Raw genomic sequence first — 19,615 nt, forward strand, 5'->3', positions numbered from 1 at the left:
TGCATTCAAAACAGATGCACAGATCATAGAGCAAAAACAAATCATCGGAAATATGAAAAGTCATCTGTATCACCATGCTTGGTAACCTTTAGCAGCAGTCTCTGCAGAGCCATTTACTTGCTCAGTCTGCATAATGTGCATGCTCATGCCTCTTTTTATATTGTACAACGTTGAATGCAATTGTAAGAATTATTGGTATTACTGGAGCATGCAATAGGATTGCCTGAGGAGCGGTATTGTGTTTATGTGTGACTGAACGATTCATTTTTAAGCATTACCTGATTTATAGGGCTTGCCTTATTATCTTAGGTTCCGCTCTGGATAAATAAAGGCAGACCATATTAAAGAGAATATATAACCATTTCAAATTTAATGTACAGTAACAAGAAAAAATAACTTAATTCATGGAGATATAAAAACCCTCTAAGTTCCATTTTAAAACAAGAAGATATTTCAGTATTTAACTTAAGCCCAATAAATAGGCCCATATTGAAAACACGTCCTTTCTATTGTTTTAATATAAAGGTACTCTGTCTTCAAAATTAAGGGGGTTATTAACGAAACTCTGATCTGGCTTTTTGGGGAAAAACTCAAATACTTTGCGTTTTGAAGTTACTGTGGTCTGCGCTGGAATTAGCCTGAAAATCTGACCATTTAGGGCTTTAAGGCAAAAATCTGAAAAATTTTGGCTTTTCGGGAAGAAACCTGAAAAAATCGAGCAATTTGGGAAAAAAAACTCAATTTTATTAGCCTGAAAATCTGACCATTTAGGGCTTTTTGGGCAAAAATCTGAAAAATTTTGGCTTTTTGGGAAGAAGCCTGAAAAAACACCTTTGGGAAAAAAACACCTCAATTTTATTAGCCCGAAAATCTGACCATTTAGGGCTTTTCGGGCAAAAATCTGAAAAATTGGGGCTTTTCGGAAGAAGCCTGAAAAAATCTAGTGATTTAGGAAAAACCTAAATTTTATTGAGTTTTTACCCAAGCTGATTAAATCGAGCTTTTTAAATAATAAATAAGGTAAAATCGGGTTTTGCCCGTGGTGTTTTATTTAAAAAAAAATCGGATTTTAGTAAATAACCCTCTAAACGTTGTATTTGTACTAGAAAACAATGTGTAATTATAAATTAAATAGAGAGGTTTGGGAAAAACAATCTCAAAATGTGGTGTGTGTAGTGAAGTCAGTGAAATTACTTCCTTTCTTTCAGATAGCTGCAGTCCTGTTACACACTGTACAATTTACCCCACAGCAGTCAGAGTTCTTGTCTGAAACCCATTATTTACTGCCCCAAAAAATTGTGTCTTCAAAATTAAGGGGGTTATTTACTAAACTCTGATCTGGCTTTTTGGGGCAAAACTCAAATACTTCTGGTATTTTTTTTTTTTAAAACTCAACTATTAAACTTTATTAAAGACCTGCTGAGGTTGTGTATAAGTCATTGTGGCCTTGAGGGGCCAAGGGTTATACATAAAACAAGAACTGTGCACTTTAACGCATGTTGTAGTATGTTGTGATTTTCGGCACTCAAAATGACACTTGTGCCTAATTGTTTAAGCACAAGTTCACTGCATTATTTGATACAGACCACTGTGTGAACTCTGGAGCTACTGTGACCTTTGGCAGTAGCTCCAGGGTTCCCAGTAGTCAGTACGCACACTGCAGAAGAGGAGGCAGAATGGATGTGGTGCAGAGTCCAACTATGCCATAGTGTAAGGAGTGGCTTTAATGTAAGTACCTTTTAAAGAATGCCATAGTTTCACACAACGACTGCACATAATGTTGCACAACTGTATGTGGAGGTAAATGACCCATGATGTCCCGAGGACCATAGCTCATTTATGTGATCCATAAAAAAGCTCTCCCAGCAGCAAACATTCCGCCAAAGCGACCCCCCGCCAGCGATCAACCGGACTTCTTTGCAAAGTTGATGCTGACAGAGAATTGCCAAACAGATTACTGTGTGCATTGTCCGACTGTCCCACTACCATGTGCAGAGGGTGCTGTGCGATTATGCCATCACTGTTAATCTTTCGTATAACCAACAGAGAGCGCTGTGTGATATTGCCTTACCTGTTAATCCTTCATATAGCCAACAGAGGGCGCTGTGTGATATTGCAGTCACTGTTATTCTTTCATATAACCAACAGAGGGCGCTGTGTGATATTGCAGTCACTGTTAATCTTTCATATAACCAACAGAGGGCACACTGTTATTCTTTCATATAACCAACAGAGGGCGCTGTGTGATATTGCAGTCACTGTTATTCTTTCATATAACCAACAGATGGCGCTGTGTGATATTGCAGTCACTGTTATTCTTTCATATAACCATCAGAGGGCGCACTGTTATTCTTTCATATAACCAACAGAGGGTGCTGTGTGATATTGCAGTCACTGTTATTCTTTCATATAACCAACAGATGGCGCTGTGTGATATTGCAGTCACTGTTATTCTTTCATATAACCAACAGAGGGCGCACTGTTCTTTCATATAACCAACAGAGGGTGCTGTGTGATATTGCAGTCACTGTTATTCTTTCATATAACCAACAGAGTGCGCTGTGTGCTATTGCAGTCTCTCCCCAAGCGAACTGTTGGTATATGAATGATTAAAAGTGACTGCAATCTCAGCTACTGCCCGCTGACTCGAGTATAAGCCGAGGTAGACTTTTTCAGCACATTTTGGATGCTAAAAAACTCAGCTTATACTTAAGTATATACGGTAAATGTGATTATACAACTAAATCACATGAATTATATACATAGAACATATGGAGTTACATACATCACAATCAATACCGGTACAAAAGGTGAGAAAGGCCCTATGCAGAAAGAGCTTACACTCTAAAGGGAAGGGAGTAATACACAAGGTGTGGGAGTGGGCAGGATCAAATTAAGTGGGTGAGAAATGTGGTACTGTATGTGGCGTTGTGTTAGGTAGTTAAAGGAAAACTATACCCCCTAAACAATGTAGGTCTCTATTAAAAGATACTGAGTAAAACAGCTTATGTGTAAAACCCTGCTTCATGTAAATGAACCATTATCATAATAATATACTTTTTTTGTAGTATGTGCCATTGGGTAATCATAAATAGAAAATTGCCATTTTAAAAAATAAGGGCCGCCCCCTGAGATCGTAAGATTCACTGTGCACACATACAAACCACATGTAAGGTCACATGAGCCAATTAACAGACAGAGTTCTGCCTTTTGCTTCCTCACTTCTTCCTGTTACAGTTAGTGTTTTAGTATTTCCAGTCAGGTGATCTCTGAGGCAGCACAGATAGAGTCACAAAATGGTGGTTCAAGGCAAGAGATGTAAAAGGGCAATATTTATGTAAATATATATTCCAGTTTGGTAAGATTCTTTAATATGTCATTCAATTTGATATAAACTATCTGTTGCTTAAGTATTCATTTTGGGGGTATAGTTTTCCTTTAAGCAGAGTGAGGGTAGGCTTCTCGAAAGAAGTGCGTTTTAAGAGATTTCTTGAAAGCAGAAAGGTTGGGAGAAAGTCGGACAGACCATGGGAGAGAGTTCCAGAGGAGGGGTGCAGCCCTTGCAAAGTCTTGAATGCGAGCATGTGAGGAGGTAATGAGAGAAGAGTTGAGTAGCAGGTCAGTAGAGGAGCGTAGTTAGCGGTTGGGTGAGTATATAGAGATGAGTTCAGAGATGTAGGGTGGGGCAGAGTTATGAAGTGCTTTGAATGTCAGGGTCATTAATTTGAATTTGATTCTGAAAGGTAGCGAAAGCCAGTGCAGGGATTGACAGAATGGCGAGGCAGAGGTGGAGCGGTTGCTGAGGTATATGAGCCTCGCAGCAGTGTTCATTATGGACTGGAGAGGTGACAGTCTCTGGAGGGGAAGGCCAATTAAAAGAGAGTTACAGTAGTGTAGACGTGATATGACGAGAGAGTGAATAAGAATTTTGGCAGCATCTTGGGTGATAAATGATCGTATTTTGGATATGTTCCTTAGGTGGAAGTGACATGATTTAAAAAGTGACTGGATATGAGGAGTGAATGACAAGGCAGAATGTAGGATAACCCCAAGGCACTGGGCCTCGGGAGAGGGGGTGATAGTGGAATTGTTAGCTATGATGGATACTTCCAGGATGTTACTGGTGTTAGTTGGAGGCAAGAGAACCATTTCAGTTTTAGAGAGGTTTAATTTAAGGTAGCGTTGCAACATCCAGGTAGAGATAGCGGACAGGTAGGAGGAGACGCGATTTAGGAGTTCTGGGTTGAGCTCAGGAGATGAGAGATAGATCTGAGTATCGTCAGCATAGAGTTGGTAGTGGAAACCATACAAGTTGATTAATTTGCTGAGGGAGGAAGTATAAATGGAGAATAGTATGGGTCCCTGGACAAAGCCTTGAGAAACCCCAACAGAAAGAGGTAGGGGAGAAGATGCTACTCTGTAGGAGACACTGAAGGAACGATTGGTGATGTAAGAAGATAATCAGGGCAGGGCTGTGTCACGAAGGCCAGGAGAATGGAGGGACTGGAGGAGGAGAGGGTCATCTACAGTGTCAAATGCAGCTGAGACATCAAGCAGTATTAGTAGTGAGAAATGATTGTTGGCTTTAGCGGTTAAAAGGTCATTAGTTAGTCGGGTCAGGGCAGTTTCAGTGGAGTGTTGTGGCTTAAAAACAGATTGTAGGGGGTCCAGCAGGTTATTGTCAGAGAGGAATGAGGTTCGTTGGTTGTAGACTAGGTGCTCAAGTAGTTTAGAGATTAAAGGTAGCAGAGAGATAGGTCGGATGTTGTCAAGATTGGAGGGATCAAGAGAGGGTTTTTAGACAAGGATTTTGAAGGAATTGGATCAAGCGGGCAGGTGGTAAAGTGAGAAGAGGTCAAAAGCAGTGACAGGGGTGAAGGAGCATAGGAGAGACTGGGGAGTGTGGAGGGAGGGTGGTGGAAGTCTAGTGGGGTTGAGTAGTGTAATCTCCCTTCTGAAAGTGTCAATTTTGTTTTTGAAGTCCTCAGCAATATCTTGAGCAGAGACAGATGTGCATGGAGGGGGTGGAGAAGGTGAAAGGAGAGTGTTAAAGGTGGAGAAAAGTTGTGCTGGTTTTTTAGAAAGGGAGTTAATGAGTGAAGTAAAGTATGTTTGTTTGGCTTGGAAGAGGCTGGTGTTAAGCTGGCCATAGATGCAAAGATCCGATCGTACAAATCATCGTACGATCGGACTTTCCCATCTCCCGACCCACCACTAACCATTCAGATCAAAGTCTTACCAGTCAAGATTAGTTAAAGAACAGATCAGCAATGTTTTGCCCCTGACAGCAATCGTACGATATCTATGTCCAACCAAAGCTAGTGACAGTCTCCCACTGAAGATCGTCAGATCGGCAATACACGCAGAGATATTATCGGCAGCCGACAGAAATTTTCTAACCTGTCCGATCGACCAAACGACCAATCTTCGCCGGACGAAAAATGTCGAGACTCTCCACACACGGTTCCAAAATCGTACGAATCCTCGATTCGTACGATCAGATCTTTGCGTCTATGGCCAGCTTTATAGGAGCGCAGGGCAGATTTGTGAGTTAGTAAAATTAGTGGTTGAACAGAGTCTGATAAATATGAGCATTACCATTGAAGTGAGAGGGGGAGTCTGAGCACAAAGATAAGCCTAGGGAGGAGGTTAGATAAAGAAGTTTAGAGACAGAAAGGTTGTGACTGTTGTTAACGGGTTTATTGAAGTCACCTAATATGATGGATGGGATGTTAGATGAAAAAAAGTAAGGAAGCCAGGCAGCAAAGTTGTCCAGAAATTGTGCAGTTGGTCCTGGTGGTCAATATATAACAGCAATGCAGAGTGAAACGGGAGAAAGAGCCTAATCCAGTGAGCCTCAAATGAGGAGAATGATAGGGAAGGAACAGGTGGAAGAACTTTAAAAGTACAGTGGGGAGAGAGAAGCAAACCTACCCCACCTCCAGGTCTGTTACCAGGCCTGGGAGTATGAGTAAGGTGTAGGCCCCCATAGGACAGGGCAGCAGTTGAGGCATTGTCGGTAGGAGAAATCCAGCTTTCAGTAAGTGCGAGTAGGTTAAAGGAATTTGCAATGAAATGGTCTTGTATAGCGGTGAGTTTGTTGCAGAAAGATCTGGCATTCCAGAGAGCACAGGAGCTTGTGGCTGTGATATAACTGGGATGGGGTAAGGGCCAGGGTTTGGGGAAATGTCCCCAGCTGCCAGCAATAAAAAGGAAAGATAGACTAAGTGAGAGCGGGATTTGTAAATTCTTAGTTTGTATGAAAAAGAGGAGTTTTGTGGAATAGCTAAACAGAGTAGTTTATAAACTTCATGTGTGCAGAGGTAAGGAGAGGAGAGTAGAGAGGCTGAGATTTTTATAGAACTGGGACTTCACTGGTAGAGACTCACCAATAATCTTGCCTACTATTTTCACAATGTTTTGCAGCCTCCTGCGATCAGCACCACTACAATTTCCATACTACACCATAATGAAGTTTGTCAATACACTCTCAATAACTCCTCTCTAAAATAGAACCAATACACTTCTATGAATATTTACTTTCTTCAGCCTTCTTAAGAAGAAAAGCCATTGTTGTGCCTTACTAACTAAAGCAGAGGAGTTAAGACCCCATGTAAGATCATCTGAGATACGTACCCCTAGGAATTTAGTAATGCTAACATTCTCTACAATGGAGCCATTTATATAAAGTGCCTTATAAGCTGAACATGCTTTCCTAAAATCAATAATTAATTATTTTGTTTTTTCAACATTAAGAGCCAGATTGTTTTCAGCACACCAAATCGCCAGCTGATCAACCTCCTCTCCATAATCTGCTTCATTATTTTCTCTAATAAGGCCTATCACAGTTGTATCATCAGCAAATTTAATGATATGGTTGGAATCAAACTGTGCAACGCAGTCATGTGTCATTAAAGTAAAAAGCAGGGGGGGCAGTACACACCCCTGTGGCGAGACAGTACTCAACTTTCTCGAAATTGAATTTCTTTTGCCAATCTTTAACCGACCGTGCTGTGAGAAAGTCTAAAATCCAGTTACAGAGTGATATACTTAATCCAAGTTTCTCAAGATTAGCTATTAACTTCAGTGGAATGGTTGTATTAAAAGCAAGACTAAAATCAATAAATATCATTCTCACATAAGTATTGTATTACTCTAAATGTGACAGAGACAAGTGGAGGGCATTTAAAATAGCATCATCAGTGGAGCAATTTCGACTATAAGCAAACTGAAGGGGATCTAATGAATCGGGAAGCAAACTTTTAATATTTGGCATGATTGCCCTTTCAAAGCACTTCATGACGATCAGTGTAAGTGCAATGGGACGGTAATCATTTAGTGGTGTGACAGATTATCTTTTTGGCGCTGCAATGATAGTAGTGGTTTTAAAACACTTCGGAACTATAGACTGAGCAAGAGATGTATTAAAAATGTCAGTAAAAAAACTGCCAGTTATTCCACACAATCCTTCAGTACTCTGCCAGGGATTTGATCAGGCCCATGGCTTTCCGTGGATCAATTCCAGAAACACTTTTCCATACCTCGGCAACAGTCAGACACATACCCTGACTATTTGAGGGGAGAGGGATTTTCATAGCAGAGAATTAATTGTGTTAATCAAATCTCACATAAAAGGTATTTAACTTATCTGGGAGGGACTGGTACTCAATACATTCAAAAGCAGAAGCCTTATAACCTGTTATAGTTTTTACCACCTGCCTTCTCCTAACATCACCACTATCAGTGAGGTGATTTAGAATATTTTGTGCATATGCCCGTTTTGCTGCCTTAATGGCTTTTGATAATTTAGCCCTTGTAACCTTTAGAGATTCGCCATTACCAGCCCTAAAAACATCATTGTGGGCCCTCCGCCTCACCTTCACTCGTAAACCATGGCTTCTGATTCACTCTTAAGCTGGCCATAGATGCAATGATCTGATCGTACAAATCGAGGATTCGTACGATTTTGTACCGTGTGTGGAGAGTACCGTCATTTTTCGTCCGGCGGAGATCGTCGTTTGGTCGATCGGACAGGTTAAAAGATTCTGTCGGCTGCGGGTAATATCTCTGCATGTATTGCCGATCGTACGATTTTCATAGGGAGACTGTCACTAGCTTTAGTCGGACATAACTTTCGTACGATTGCTGTCAGGGGAAGAACATCGGCTGATCTGTTCTTTTGTACTTTATTTGATCGGAATGGTTAGTGGCAGGTAGGGAGATGGGGAAGTCTGATCGTACGTTGATTCGTTAACTTGCATGCACCAGAGATTATTTACAGTTATACAAAATCCTTCTCTACAACCTTTTCCACACAACACTGGTTGTCTGTCAGCTCGAAAGACCATAAGGCCCTCCAACTGAACGGCAGAGTCTGGGATGTCTCTGTGTAGTCAGGTTTCAAAAAAAAAACAAAAATGCAACAGTCTCTCATCTCAGATTGTGTATTTCCACTGATACAGTCAAGTTTATTTTCAATTGAGTGAAGGTTAGCAAAAAGAACAGACGGTAATGCTGGTCGAATCAATTCATTCTGTGGTCTTGTCCATTTAACAGCTCGTTTGCCTTATTTTTGTTTCCTCTCTGCTCGCCTGCAAAATAATTTGCTTCTAACTTTAATCTAGGTTTAATTGGTTTGGAGATATTATAAGCCTTTTTCCTCTGCCTACCAGAGCTTTTCAGTATATATATATTGTTTGCTGTAGTATATCCATGTGTGTCAGTCCCTCACACAGTAAACACCCATTAAACATATCAAGTTTTTCCTGTGCCATTCTAATGCTTTCTGTCCCCTTTTTTCTCTATTCTCTCCCTCACTGTGCCTGGCCTTTTCTGTATTCAAGTCCAGCCGCAGTCCATAACACATAATAGTACCTCTCTGGCCACACTGTCTTAAGTTCGCAAAAAGCCAGTGGCTTCCACATCCTCTTCTCCTCCTCTGACATCTCACCAGAAGCAGAACCCCTCTAAAACATGAGCAATGCATCCCAGCTATACACTCTCCTGACCTCCTCCACCTCCCAGGGAGAACTTGCTTCAAGCGAACAGCTGAGCAGGGACGCAAGGACCGCCACCTCCTCCACAAAGGCAAGTCCAGGCACTCGTCGGCAAACAAAAGCAGTGTATCTCTCATGCCTCTTCGTAAGTCCCTGCAGCAGACATCACGTAACAGGAGCAGGACAGGGCACTCTCCACCAGGCAGGATCCAACAGCAGCCACAACAGAAGATAGCCCAGTTGGGGGAGAAAGAGGTGCAGTGATGGGGAGACACACAGGAGAGGGCACAACGGGAAAGGGCACAACCACAGCCACCAACACTCTTCTCTGCAAACATACACATCCCCAGACAACCAGAAGTAGCAGCTGCATCCACTAGCTCTGCCATCTAGCCAAAAATTTCTATTCTAGTAGCAGCTACTTGTGGCTAGGGCTAGGGTTGAATATCGAGGGTTAATTAACCCTCGATATTCGACTGCCGAAGGTATATCCTTCGACTTCGAATATCAAAGTCGAAGGATTTACCACAATTCGCTCGATCGAACGAAAAATCGAACGTTCGATTCAAAGTCATAGTCGAAGTAGCCAATTCGATGGTCGAAGTAGCCAATTCGATGGTCGAAGTAGCCAAAAAAATCATTAGAAATTCGAAGTTTTTTTTTCTTCCTTCACTCGAACTAAGTAAATGTGCCCCGTAGTGTCTTAGTAAAGCCAATTATCACTATTGTCTATATTTTAGCTGTGACAAGTAGCTGCTAATAATAGCTGTGCGTGTCTTCACCCTAAGATAGGTACTAAATTGTGCAGTTTCCCACAGCAGCCAATTAAATATTTGCTTTCCTTTTGTATCTGGTAGTCAACTAATCAAAACTAAATGCTAATTAGTTGCTGTGGGCATCTGCATGTGTGCTGTTTAAGCCTTATTTTTGTAAATAGACCTAAGATATGATTTGGTATGTTTTATGCAGCAGAGTTATTTACTAAAATCCAAATTTATCTAGTTTTTTTTATTAAACAAAGCTCGACCATCTTATTCATAAATAAAATGGCTTGAAAAAATCAGATCGGGAAAATAGTCAGAGCAGGAAAAAATTCTATACAATCAAGCAAAAACTCTAATCATACAAATTTTTCAGACTTTACTCCAAATTTCTTGATTCTTTTGGGTTTATCACTCGAAAACCCAGAATTTTTCAGATTATAAGGATAAACCCAGAGCAGACCACAATATCTTCAAATTGGGATAGGGACATCTGCCATTGACTTATACATGACCTTGACAGGTTTGAGATGCTGGGTTTCAGATTTGGGCTTTTTGTATAATAAATCTTGAAAAAAATTTTTACATTTTTGAGTTTTTCCCCAAAAAGGTTTAATAAATAACCCCCTAGAAGTTGAAATTTTGTTTATTTATGTAAAATATAACAGTTCTTGGTTTTAATTTGTCTCATTGCCAGTGTAATAAAATAAATGAGCTTTTCAGATAAATGGTAATTGTGTTTTGAGAGATAATTGCTTGATCCTATCTCTTCAAACAAAAGTTTGCTTTTCCTGACGTAGGTCCAGGTTTAGGACGGAAACCTTGTATAAACTTTTAATTCTTTACATTTTGCTTTACATATTTGTCACTTGGCACCCAGGTCACAGACTTTGTTTGTGAAGTGCACCTATATAACATATATATACTGTATATAAATTTGTATCTTGTATTTTGTTGCAAAGAATCAAGTCAAAATCACCCATGCGAGCATATTGTTGCTTACCGTATATACTCGAGTATAAGCCGACCCGAGTATAAGCCGAGGTACCTAATTTTACCTACGAAAACTGGGAAAACTTATTGACTCTAGTATAAGCCTAGACACAACTACAGCCCTGTCTCCCAGCAACGCACATTCTGCCAAAGCGAACCCCCCAGCGATCAACCGGACTTCTTTGCAAAGTTGATGGTGACAGAGAATTGCCAAACGGATTACTGACAGAGAATTGCCAAACAGATTACTGTGTGCATTGTCCCACTGTCCCACTACCATGTGCAGAGGGTGCTATTTGATATTGCCATCACTGTTAATCTTTCGTATAACCAACAGGGGGCGCTGTGTGATATTGCCATCACTGTTATTCTTTCATATAACCAACAGAGGGCGCTGTGTGATATTGCAGTCACTGTTAATCTTTCATATAACCAACAGAGGGCGCACTGTTATTCTTCCATATAACCAACAGATGGCGCTGCGTGATATTGCAGTCACTGTTATTCTTTCATATAACCAACAGAGGGCGCACTGTTATTCTTTCATATAACCAACAGAGGGTGCTGTGTGATATTGCAGTCACTGTTATTCTTTAATATAACCAACAGAGGGCGCACTGTTATTCTTTCATACAACCAACAGATGGCGCTGTGTGATATTGCAGTCACTGTTAATCTTTCATATAACCAACAGAGGGCGCACTGTTATTCTATCATACAACCAACAGATGGCGCTGTGTGATATTGCAGTCACTGTTATTCTTTCATATAACCAACAGATGGCACTGTGTGATATTGCAGTCACTGTTATTCTTTCATATAACCAACAGAGGGCGCACTGTTATTCTTTCATATAACCAACAGAGGGCATTGTGGGATATTGCAGTCTCTCCCCAAGTGTACTGTTGGTATAGGAATGATTAAAAGTGACTGCAATCTCAGCTACGCAGGTCGGGTACTGCTGACCCTAGTATAAGCCGAGGTAGACTTTTTCAGCACATTTTGGATGCTGAAAAACTAGGCTTATACTAGGGTATATACGGTACTACTGCCAGCAATGGAAGACTCTAGGAGCCAATTTCAGGTGTTTTGACACCTTAAAATTGCTGTAGATGCCATCGCTCTTAGGAATTCAGAGAATGTTTACATACTAATTGCATGTATTTTAAGAACAGTTGATTGCTTTATCTATAATTATACCACAAATAGTAATAAAAGTCTCATTTTTCAATGTTTATTATATACATTCTTTTGTGTCTTTCATCTGTTTTAGGTAAATGAATGCAGCACTTTTTTTTAACTCCCACACTTTGCTTTTTTTAATAGGCTGAATTAAATGGTCCGGCAAATACCTTCATAACTGCAGGTTCTAAAACATCATTAACTTCTATGAGCTTAGGCTCCTGTCAGTATGTTGGATTGAGGGTTGCAAGTGTCCTCTCACAGCATTTCCTACCGCCTGTTGTGCCCTACATTCCACTTCCAAATAAACAGGCCTGCAGTCAGCTGCATATAAAGCTTCCAAAGCTAAAGGAACGAAAGACTGAGAAAATAGCTTCACGTCCCTCTTTAAGGTAGGGAATGTATTGCTTTAAATTTAATTTTAGATAAATAACTGCAAACTGGAATTAAATTTTGGATAAATAACTGCAAACTGTACATTAAAGCAATATAGGCTAATGAATGCATTTTATTTCAGATTTATTATTGATCTATCATGCTATTTTAAATTCAGACCTTATTCATTTTATCTGGAACAGTACATTATAAAATGAAAATAAAAAAACGATATATATATATATATATATATATACCGTATATACTCGAGTATAAGCCGACCCGAGTATAAGCCGAGGTACCTAATTTTACCTACGAAAACTGGGAAAACTTATTGACTCTAGTATAAGCCTAGACACAACTACAGCCCTGTCTCCCAGCAACGCACATTCTGCCAAAGCGAACCCCCCAGCGATCAACCGGACTTCTTTGCAAAGTTGATGGTGACAGAGAATTGCCAAACGGATTACTGACAGAGAATTGCCAAACAGATTACTGTGTGCATTGTCCCACTGTCCCACTACCATGTGCAGAGGGTGCTATTTGATATTGCCATCACTGTTAATCTTTTGTATAACCAACAGGGGGCGCTGTGTGATATTGCCATCACTGTTATTCTTTCATATAACCAACAGAGGGCGCTGTGTGATATTGCAGTCACTGTTAATCTTTCATATAACCAACAGAGGGCGCACTGTTATTCTTCCATATAACCAACAGATGGCGCTGTGTGATATTGCAGTCACTGTTATTCTTTCATATAACCAACAGAGGGCGCACTGTTATTCTTTCATATAACCAACAGAGGGTGCTGTGTGATATTGCAGTCACTGTTATTCTTTAATATAACCAACAGAGGGCGCACTGTTATTCTTTCATACAACCAACAGATGGCGCTGTGTGATATTGCAGTCACTGTTATTCTTTCATATAACCAACAGAGGGCGCACTGTTATTCTTTCATATAACCAACAGAGGGCATTGTGGGATATTGTAGTCTCTCCCCAAGTGTACTGTTGGTATAGGAATGATTAAAAGTGACTGCAATCTCAGCTACGCAGGTCGGGTACTGCTGACCCTAGTATAAGCCGAGGTAGACTTTTTCAGCACATTTTGGATGCTGAAAAACTCGGCTTATACTCGTATAAATAAATAAATACATACAAATTGTGGGACTGCTGCACAGACTTAAAAAGGAAATAATGCCCTGGTGCCAACAGAATATATAGTTTCTAGTTTATATATATATATATATATTAGGGATGCACAGAATCCACTATTTTGGATTCGGCCGAACCCCCGAATCCTTGGCGAAGGATTCAGCCGAATACCGAACCGAATCCGAACCCTATTTTGCATATGAATATTAGGGGTGGGAAGGGAAAAACATTTTTTACGTCCTTGTTTTGTGACAAAAAGTCAAGCGATTTCCATCCCGCCCCTAATTTGCATATGTAAATTAGAGTTCGGATTCGGTTCGGCCGGGCAGAAGGATTCGGCCGAATCCGAATCCTGCTAAAAAAGGCCGAATCCTGGCCGAATCCCGAACCGAATCCTGGATTCGGTGCATCCCTAATATATATATATATATATATATATATATATATATATATATATATATATATATATATATATATATATATATATATCTAGATATAGATATAGATATCTAGATATAGATATATATATATATATCTAGATGATATATATATATATATATATATATAAAAATGGCTTCATTTTCGTTACTGTTATATCTTTACTGTTAACTAAAAACATTTTAATCTGATCATAATAAATATACGTATCACCAACAATTTAAATGCTAATATAAATTAAAAAAAATTTTTTATCCTTTTTTATGAAATTGTATTCTGCAACATGTATGGCACAGATTTTTCTGCAGCAGTTGGGTAGTCATATTCCTTTGTGCGTTCACTGCAACTATGTAGAGCAGAACAAATATTTATTACGTACTCACTGCCCGGGATCAACTGCAGCCTCTCACGGAGTAGTTTATACAATTATACAAAATGGTATAGCTTTATAGGTAGTTGTACATACTACTACCTATAAAGCTATTCCATTTTGTATAATGCAACTAAGCCCTGAGGAAGTGACCCTTGTGGTTACGAAATGGGTTGGCAGTTTTGTATAGAATGTAAATGTAGCCTAAAGTCATACTAACAGCTTTTAAATGGATGAAATAAAGAGATAATGTTTTAAACTACTCCGTGAGAGGCTGCAGTTGTTCCCGGCAGTGAGTACGTAATACATGTTTGACGCTACTTTGCCGAGTGGGAGTGTCCGGGAACCTGCAAGGGATCTCCTCGGCTCACATATGAGTGAGAAATTAAAACAAATATTTGCTCCTGTTTTCAAAGATTCCATTGGTTTAGCAAATTTCTCTACAAAAATAACAAAATAAAAACTGTGGTACCGTGTTTGCCAGTGGCAGAAATAACAAATAAACACACAACTACAAAAGTATGTAGAATAGATTTGTACCTATAATTGGCTAACAATAAAACTACATTGCACACTTTCGGAGCTTTTTTAGATATAACTTGTAGAGTTATCTGTAACTTCCTAATGTATTGCAGTCATCTAACTGTATATATGCTGTGGCTTTCCAGCGTTCATTTGTATTTTGCCTGACAAAGGGGCCTTGGTGCTCAGAAAACATCCAGTGTATTTTTATTGTTAGCCAATATAGGTATCACTTCTTCATATTTGTTTATTTTTTGTTATTCTAGAAAAATAAGAAATCTTTAACTTGACCCGAGTTGTCACTTCAGTTTGTCATAGCCCAGTAACTAGACAGTGATAGACAGGGAACCTGCTGGGTATGCTTTACTGAAATAAGGAGGATTCAATATATTTATCCTCTTTTCTATTCTTTCAATTCATCAGTACTTATATTCTTCTGCCTCAGTCTGAGCTTTATTACTTTTATCTAATTTCCTTGCTTGTAGCTGCAAGTCAAGGCAAAATGCCTTTTCCTAATAAAATGGGGCCAGATTAAATTTAATGATAAAAACCTTACTCCAAATGAAATTCCAGCCATATACTTAAGGGGCAGATTTACTAAGGTCCGAATGGTAAATTCAAATTTTCAAGGTTTTTTTTGGGCAAAACTCACAATTTCGAGTGTAAAACAACCAACACAAATTCAAATTTGAATCTGGGATTTATCACCCACCTATTCTGGAAGTAACTCATATTCGACTATTTGCCACCTAAAGCCTGCCGAGTTCATGTCAATGGCAGTCAATGGCAGAGGTCCGTTGAACTATTTGAAGATGTTAACAGCTTATATTATAGTAAAACTTGAGTCAAATTCCGTTCATATTTGATTGGAATAGGATACAAATTTTCAAGTTGTTCCAGCCCGACCTCTCGGAATCGAATTTTTACCATTCAAGTTTTTTCTTAAATAAGCTACCATTCAAGTTGAGAGTAAATATGAGTTTATTAGAGTTACAAAAATTAACATAACTCGACCTTTGATAAATAACCCCCCAAGTGTAGTTAGAAGTAACACAGTTAAACAGTAGTGTAAGGTTTTCCCATCAACGTCAGTCGGGCCTATAGAATGACCCAGCTGACTGAAAGGACATTTGTCCCATGGTTTTTAGGTACCTTTTATGGTGATTGGAATGACATAGTATTTATTAACTGTTGAAAAAGTACTACCAGTACTGTCATGATGTTGCATGCAGTAATAAATTACCTTATTTTTAAATGTTTTTGGTGAATGTATTGCCATCTGTATTTCAGCCCACTAATCACTCAAGACCTTAGAAGCACTTAAAGGGCCAATAGGTAAAGCAATAAGGGCAGAGACAGACAAGAAGATTTGGTCAGATTAGTCGCCTCTTCTTCAGACGACTAATCTCCCAGAACTGCCTCCACGCAGGCTAGAATCTAAATTGCCGGCAGGATGGCACTCGGAGTGTTTAATTTTCCGAAGTCACCCGAAGTTGCCTCATGAGGAAACTTCAGGCGACTTTGGAAAACGAAGCGCTCCTAGTGCCAATTCAGTGAGAAAAAGGTTTGTCACGTGAAAACTTATGGACGAGATTCAATTTGAGATTGCAATTCAATTCAGAAAAACATCTCACAGTTTATCTGGTGAAAACTCCATTGAAGTATATGAGAAAAAACTGGAATTGAATTAGGAGAAAAGTTTTTTCTCATAGAATTGAATCTCATCCATGAGTTTTTACATGATGAACAATGAGATAACTTTTCCTCACTGAATTGAATCTGGCCCATTGGCAAATAAATAAGGTTAAAAAGGAGTGATTGAAATTTATGATGATCATTTTATTTATAAATAAATGTGAGCTTTCAGTTAAATCAGATCCAAGTTTAGACAAGTAATTTGGTAAATAATATGCTAAACCTAATATGTTTCTGCAAATGTTATTCTTCGTATCTGTTACTCATGTAAGATTATATTGCAGGGCCTATTCGAGGCCACCAACAGGTCATAGGACTGCATAAACTAGCCAATGCGGTCCTCAATCGCAGGAAAAATCAAACCTGCCCGATCAATATGAGGCCGAATTTTGGCCTGATATCGTTTGGGGAGACCCTTCTGAAGCCCCACACGCGGGCTGATAAATTTTAATATGTCACTTTAATCATGTATGGCTACCTTTACTCTTTTGTCAGTAGGCACAATTATCATAAACCTCGGGGGGGGGGGCAATGATTAATCCCAACTGCATCTTTTCTCACGTATGTGGTTTTTTCCCAGGATTTTGTGCACATTGATTAAAAATCTCAACACTGGGTTAATCACAATCGGGTTAAGCCAGAGCAACAAGTTGCAGAAAAAGCTGCCAATCAAATTTTTTCATACATTTTCAAGCAACTTGATATGTCACAAATGACTCAAAATCATGGAGGGGGGGGATGCCCCTTCACAGGTCAACAACTGGCTTCTGCAACTTTGTTTCAGAACCAGAAGTGCAGAGAATAGCAACAAACAGATGATGCTACATTAATAATAAACCTGCTTTAGTTTAATTTCTTTTGTTTTTGGATTTATTTTACTCAGAGTGCTGTCACTAGAAGAATTGTATACTGTTAAAATAAAATTACATATAAACTGTTGAAAATATGTGTGAATGAATATTGGAACATTGCTTGGAATAAAATATTATTTATTAGACAAATTTGTGTTTTGGATTTTACAATACCTGTAATATAAATTACTATAGGAGCAGATATAGTATCAGCAAATTTTCCATGGAGTAAGGAATTTGCTGCAATAGAAAGCACACTCTTTTAGAACTACTATACAAGAATATATGTTCTGTTTCTGGAAAGGTTTTGGAATAAAAATATAAAGTCTGATTAACCTAATATCCTATATTGCTCGAGTCCAACTATTTCAGTCATGAACTTATCTGCTATTAATGGTCTTTTTTATTTGTAAAATACAAATACAAAAAATATTTCATTTGTACATGTCCAATAAATCTGCATTTACAGTTGCTAGCACAGTGTGCCATTTTTGTCATTTAAAACAGTGATGTACTACTCCCCCTTTAAATAGATGATTTCTTTCAGTGGTGTTTTATGGAAATAAATTCCATGTTAAGTGGAGTGATCTTGGAAAATAAATTTTTTTTTTATTGCTGATTGTTAGTTCTGAAGGAAGATTGTTTTGTCCGATTTAAAGGATGATTTTAAATTCTGCTGGTAAATAAATGATGTATACATGACTGCAGAAAAAACAGAAAAAACTGTTTTATTCTACAAAAAGTTGTTTCATTATGCTGTAGAATCTGCAGTCTACAGTATGGAAAAGTTTGAATCACTTTGCTTTTCTTTGCTCTTAAAAATGGTTATTCTTATTTTTATGTTGGGCCATATGCCAGCATTGCTTAGTGAATAAAATATTTTACATTACAGAATTTGCGTCACGGTTTACTATTATTAACCTGGATATACTAAGTATTTCACAAGATATTTCATGGAAGAATTAACAAGAATCTGGAATATGTAAGGCATTTCTAGAGCTTAAATTAATTTTTGTTTTACCTGTTGAAAATAGTTTGACTGGGTTCCATCGACTAGTGGCACCGTGCTTTGCACCTTGCTCACCTTTAATCAAAGAAGGCTGAACTGACAGATTGTAACTGGGGTCATGAAATTAATAGAAGTCTGAATAACATTTTGATAAATGCAATTTTTGCACTTAAAATGACATCGCATATTTGCATGAGCAATGTTAATTTCTCCCTACAAGAATATAAATAAACAGATGTTGAGAGGCTTCTGAAGATGCTGGGAGCCTTCACCAAAACAAGGAGGGATAGAAGCCAGTACATTAGATAGAGTCAATTTCATGGCTGTACCTTTTTCTATTTCTTAGATCATGTTTCCAGTTTGCTTTCTCATGTTACATTACTTTTTAACCAGATCATATGCCATGGTTAAAGTAGATTTTTAAACTCTATCTCCATTTCATGTTAAAACTGACTATAAAAACAACTTCACCAACACTGAAAGCCAAAAATATCTGTAATTAGTTAACACAAACGCGGTCACCTTTTTGTCCTTTTGAAATGCATGGCATGTTGTCATTCACTAGTACCTTTTTTTAAGTAGTATTTTGGAACCTATTATCCAGAATGCTAGGGACCTGGGTTTTTCTGGATAACTTAATTTACTTTATTTGGATCTTCATAATGTACTAAAATGGCTGACAAAATACCTAGGAAAGTCCTGGACGCAGTTTATCTTTGTCCCAGATTTTTGCCAGAATGGTTCCGGGCCATGTAGCTGGTCCTGGTTTTCTTGCACTCAGGTGGGCTAATTTAAACAGCTTTCCCAGTGTGAGAGAACTGGGAAGCAGACTGTGGGCAGATTTACTAAAGGGCTAATTGTCGCCAGTGACCGATTCTCACATATAGCACCACTTTGCCAGGCGCAAATGCGATACGAATACGCTAATAAACGAAAATGCAAAGTTTTGTCCCGGGCGCCGAACACTTGTCTACTTTTCACTAGGCACAACGCACGCTACCGCATCTTCGCTATGAAATGCTCGCATTGCCAAATTAATGCTAGCGTTCATTTGTGCCTAGCGAAAATTCACTAGTGATCTTGCGCTTAGGTCAATTTGCATACGGCAGGTCATTTAAAGTTGTATGGAGGTCTTTATTATACGTGGCGAAAGAGGTAACGTCCAATAAAATCAGCATTTTAGTAAATTTGCAGAGTAATGTCCGTTCGCCAGAGCGAAAAGTCACCTTGCGATAGAGTGTGAATGACTGCTGGAGACGTTAC

The 19,615-nt window shown here is 38.9% G+C and overlaps 1 protein-coding gene across 3 annotated transcripts in view; it reads left to right on the plus strand.

Annotated features, from left to right (window-relative positions):
- tmem232.L (transmembrane protein 232 L homeolog) overlaps positions 1 to 19,615 on the plus strand; it is a 77,140-nt gene that overhangs the window by 40,399 nt on the left and 17,126 nt on the right. For all 3 annotated transcript variants that reach the window (XM_041568350.1, XM_041568348.1, XM_041568352.1), the window contains exon 12: positions 12,077 to 12,324. In XM_041568350.1, the coding sequence (XP_041424284.1) occupies positions 12,077 to 12,324 (248 nt within the window). The remainder of the gene's footprint in view (positions 1 to 12,076; positions 12,325 to 19,615) is intronic.

This window comes from Xenopus laevis, chromosome 1L, assembly GCF_017654675.1.
Source record: "Xenopus laevis strain J_2021 chromosome 1L, Xenopus_laevis_v10.1, whole genome shotgun sequence".
Lineage (NCBI taxonomy): Eukaryota > Metazoa > Chordata > Amphibia > Anura > Pipidae > Xenopus > Xenopus laevis.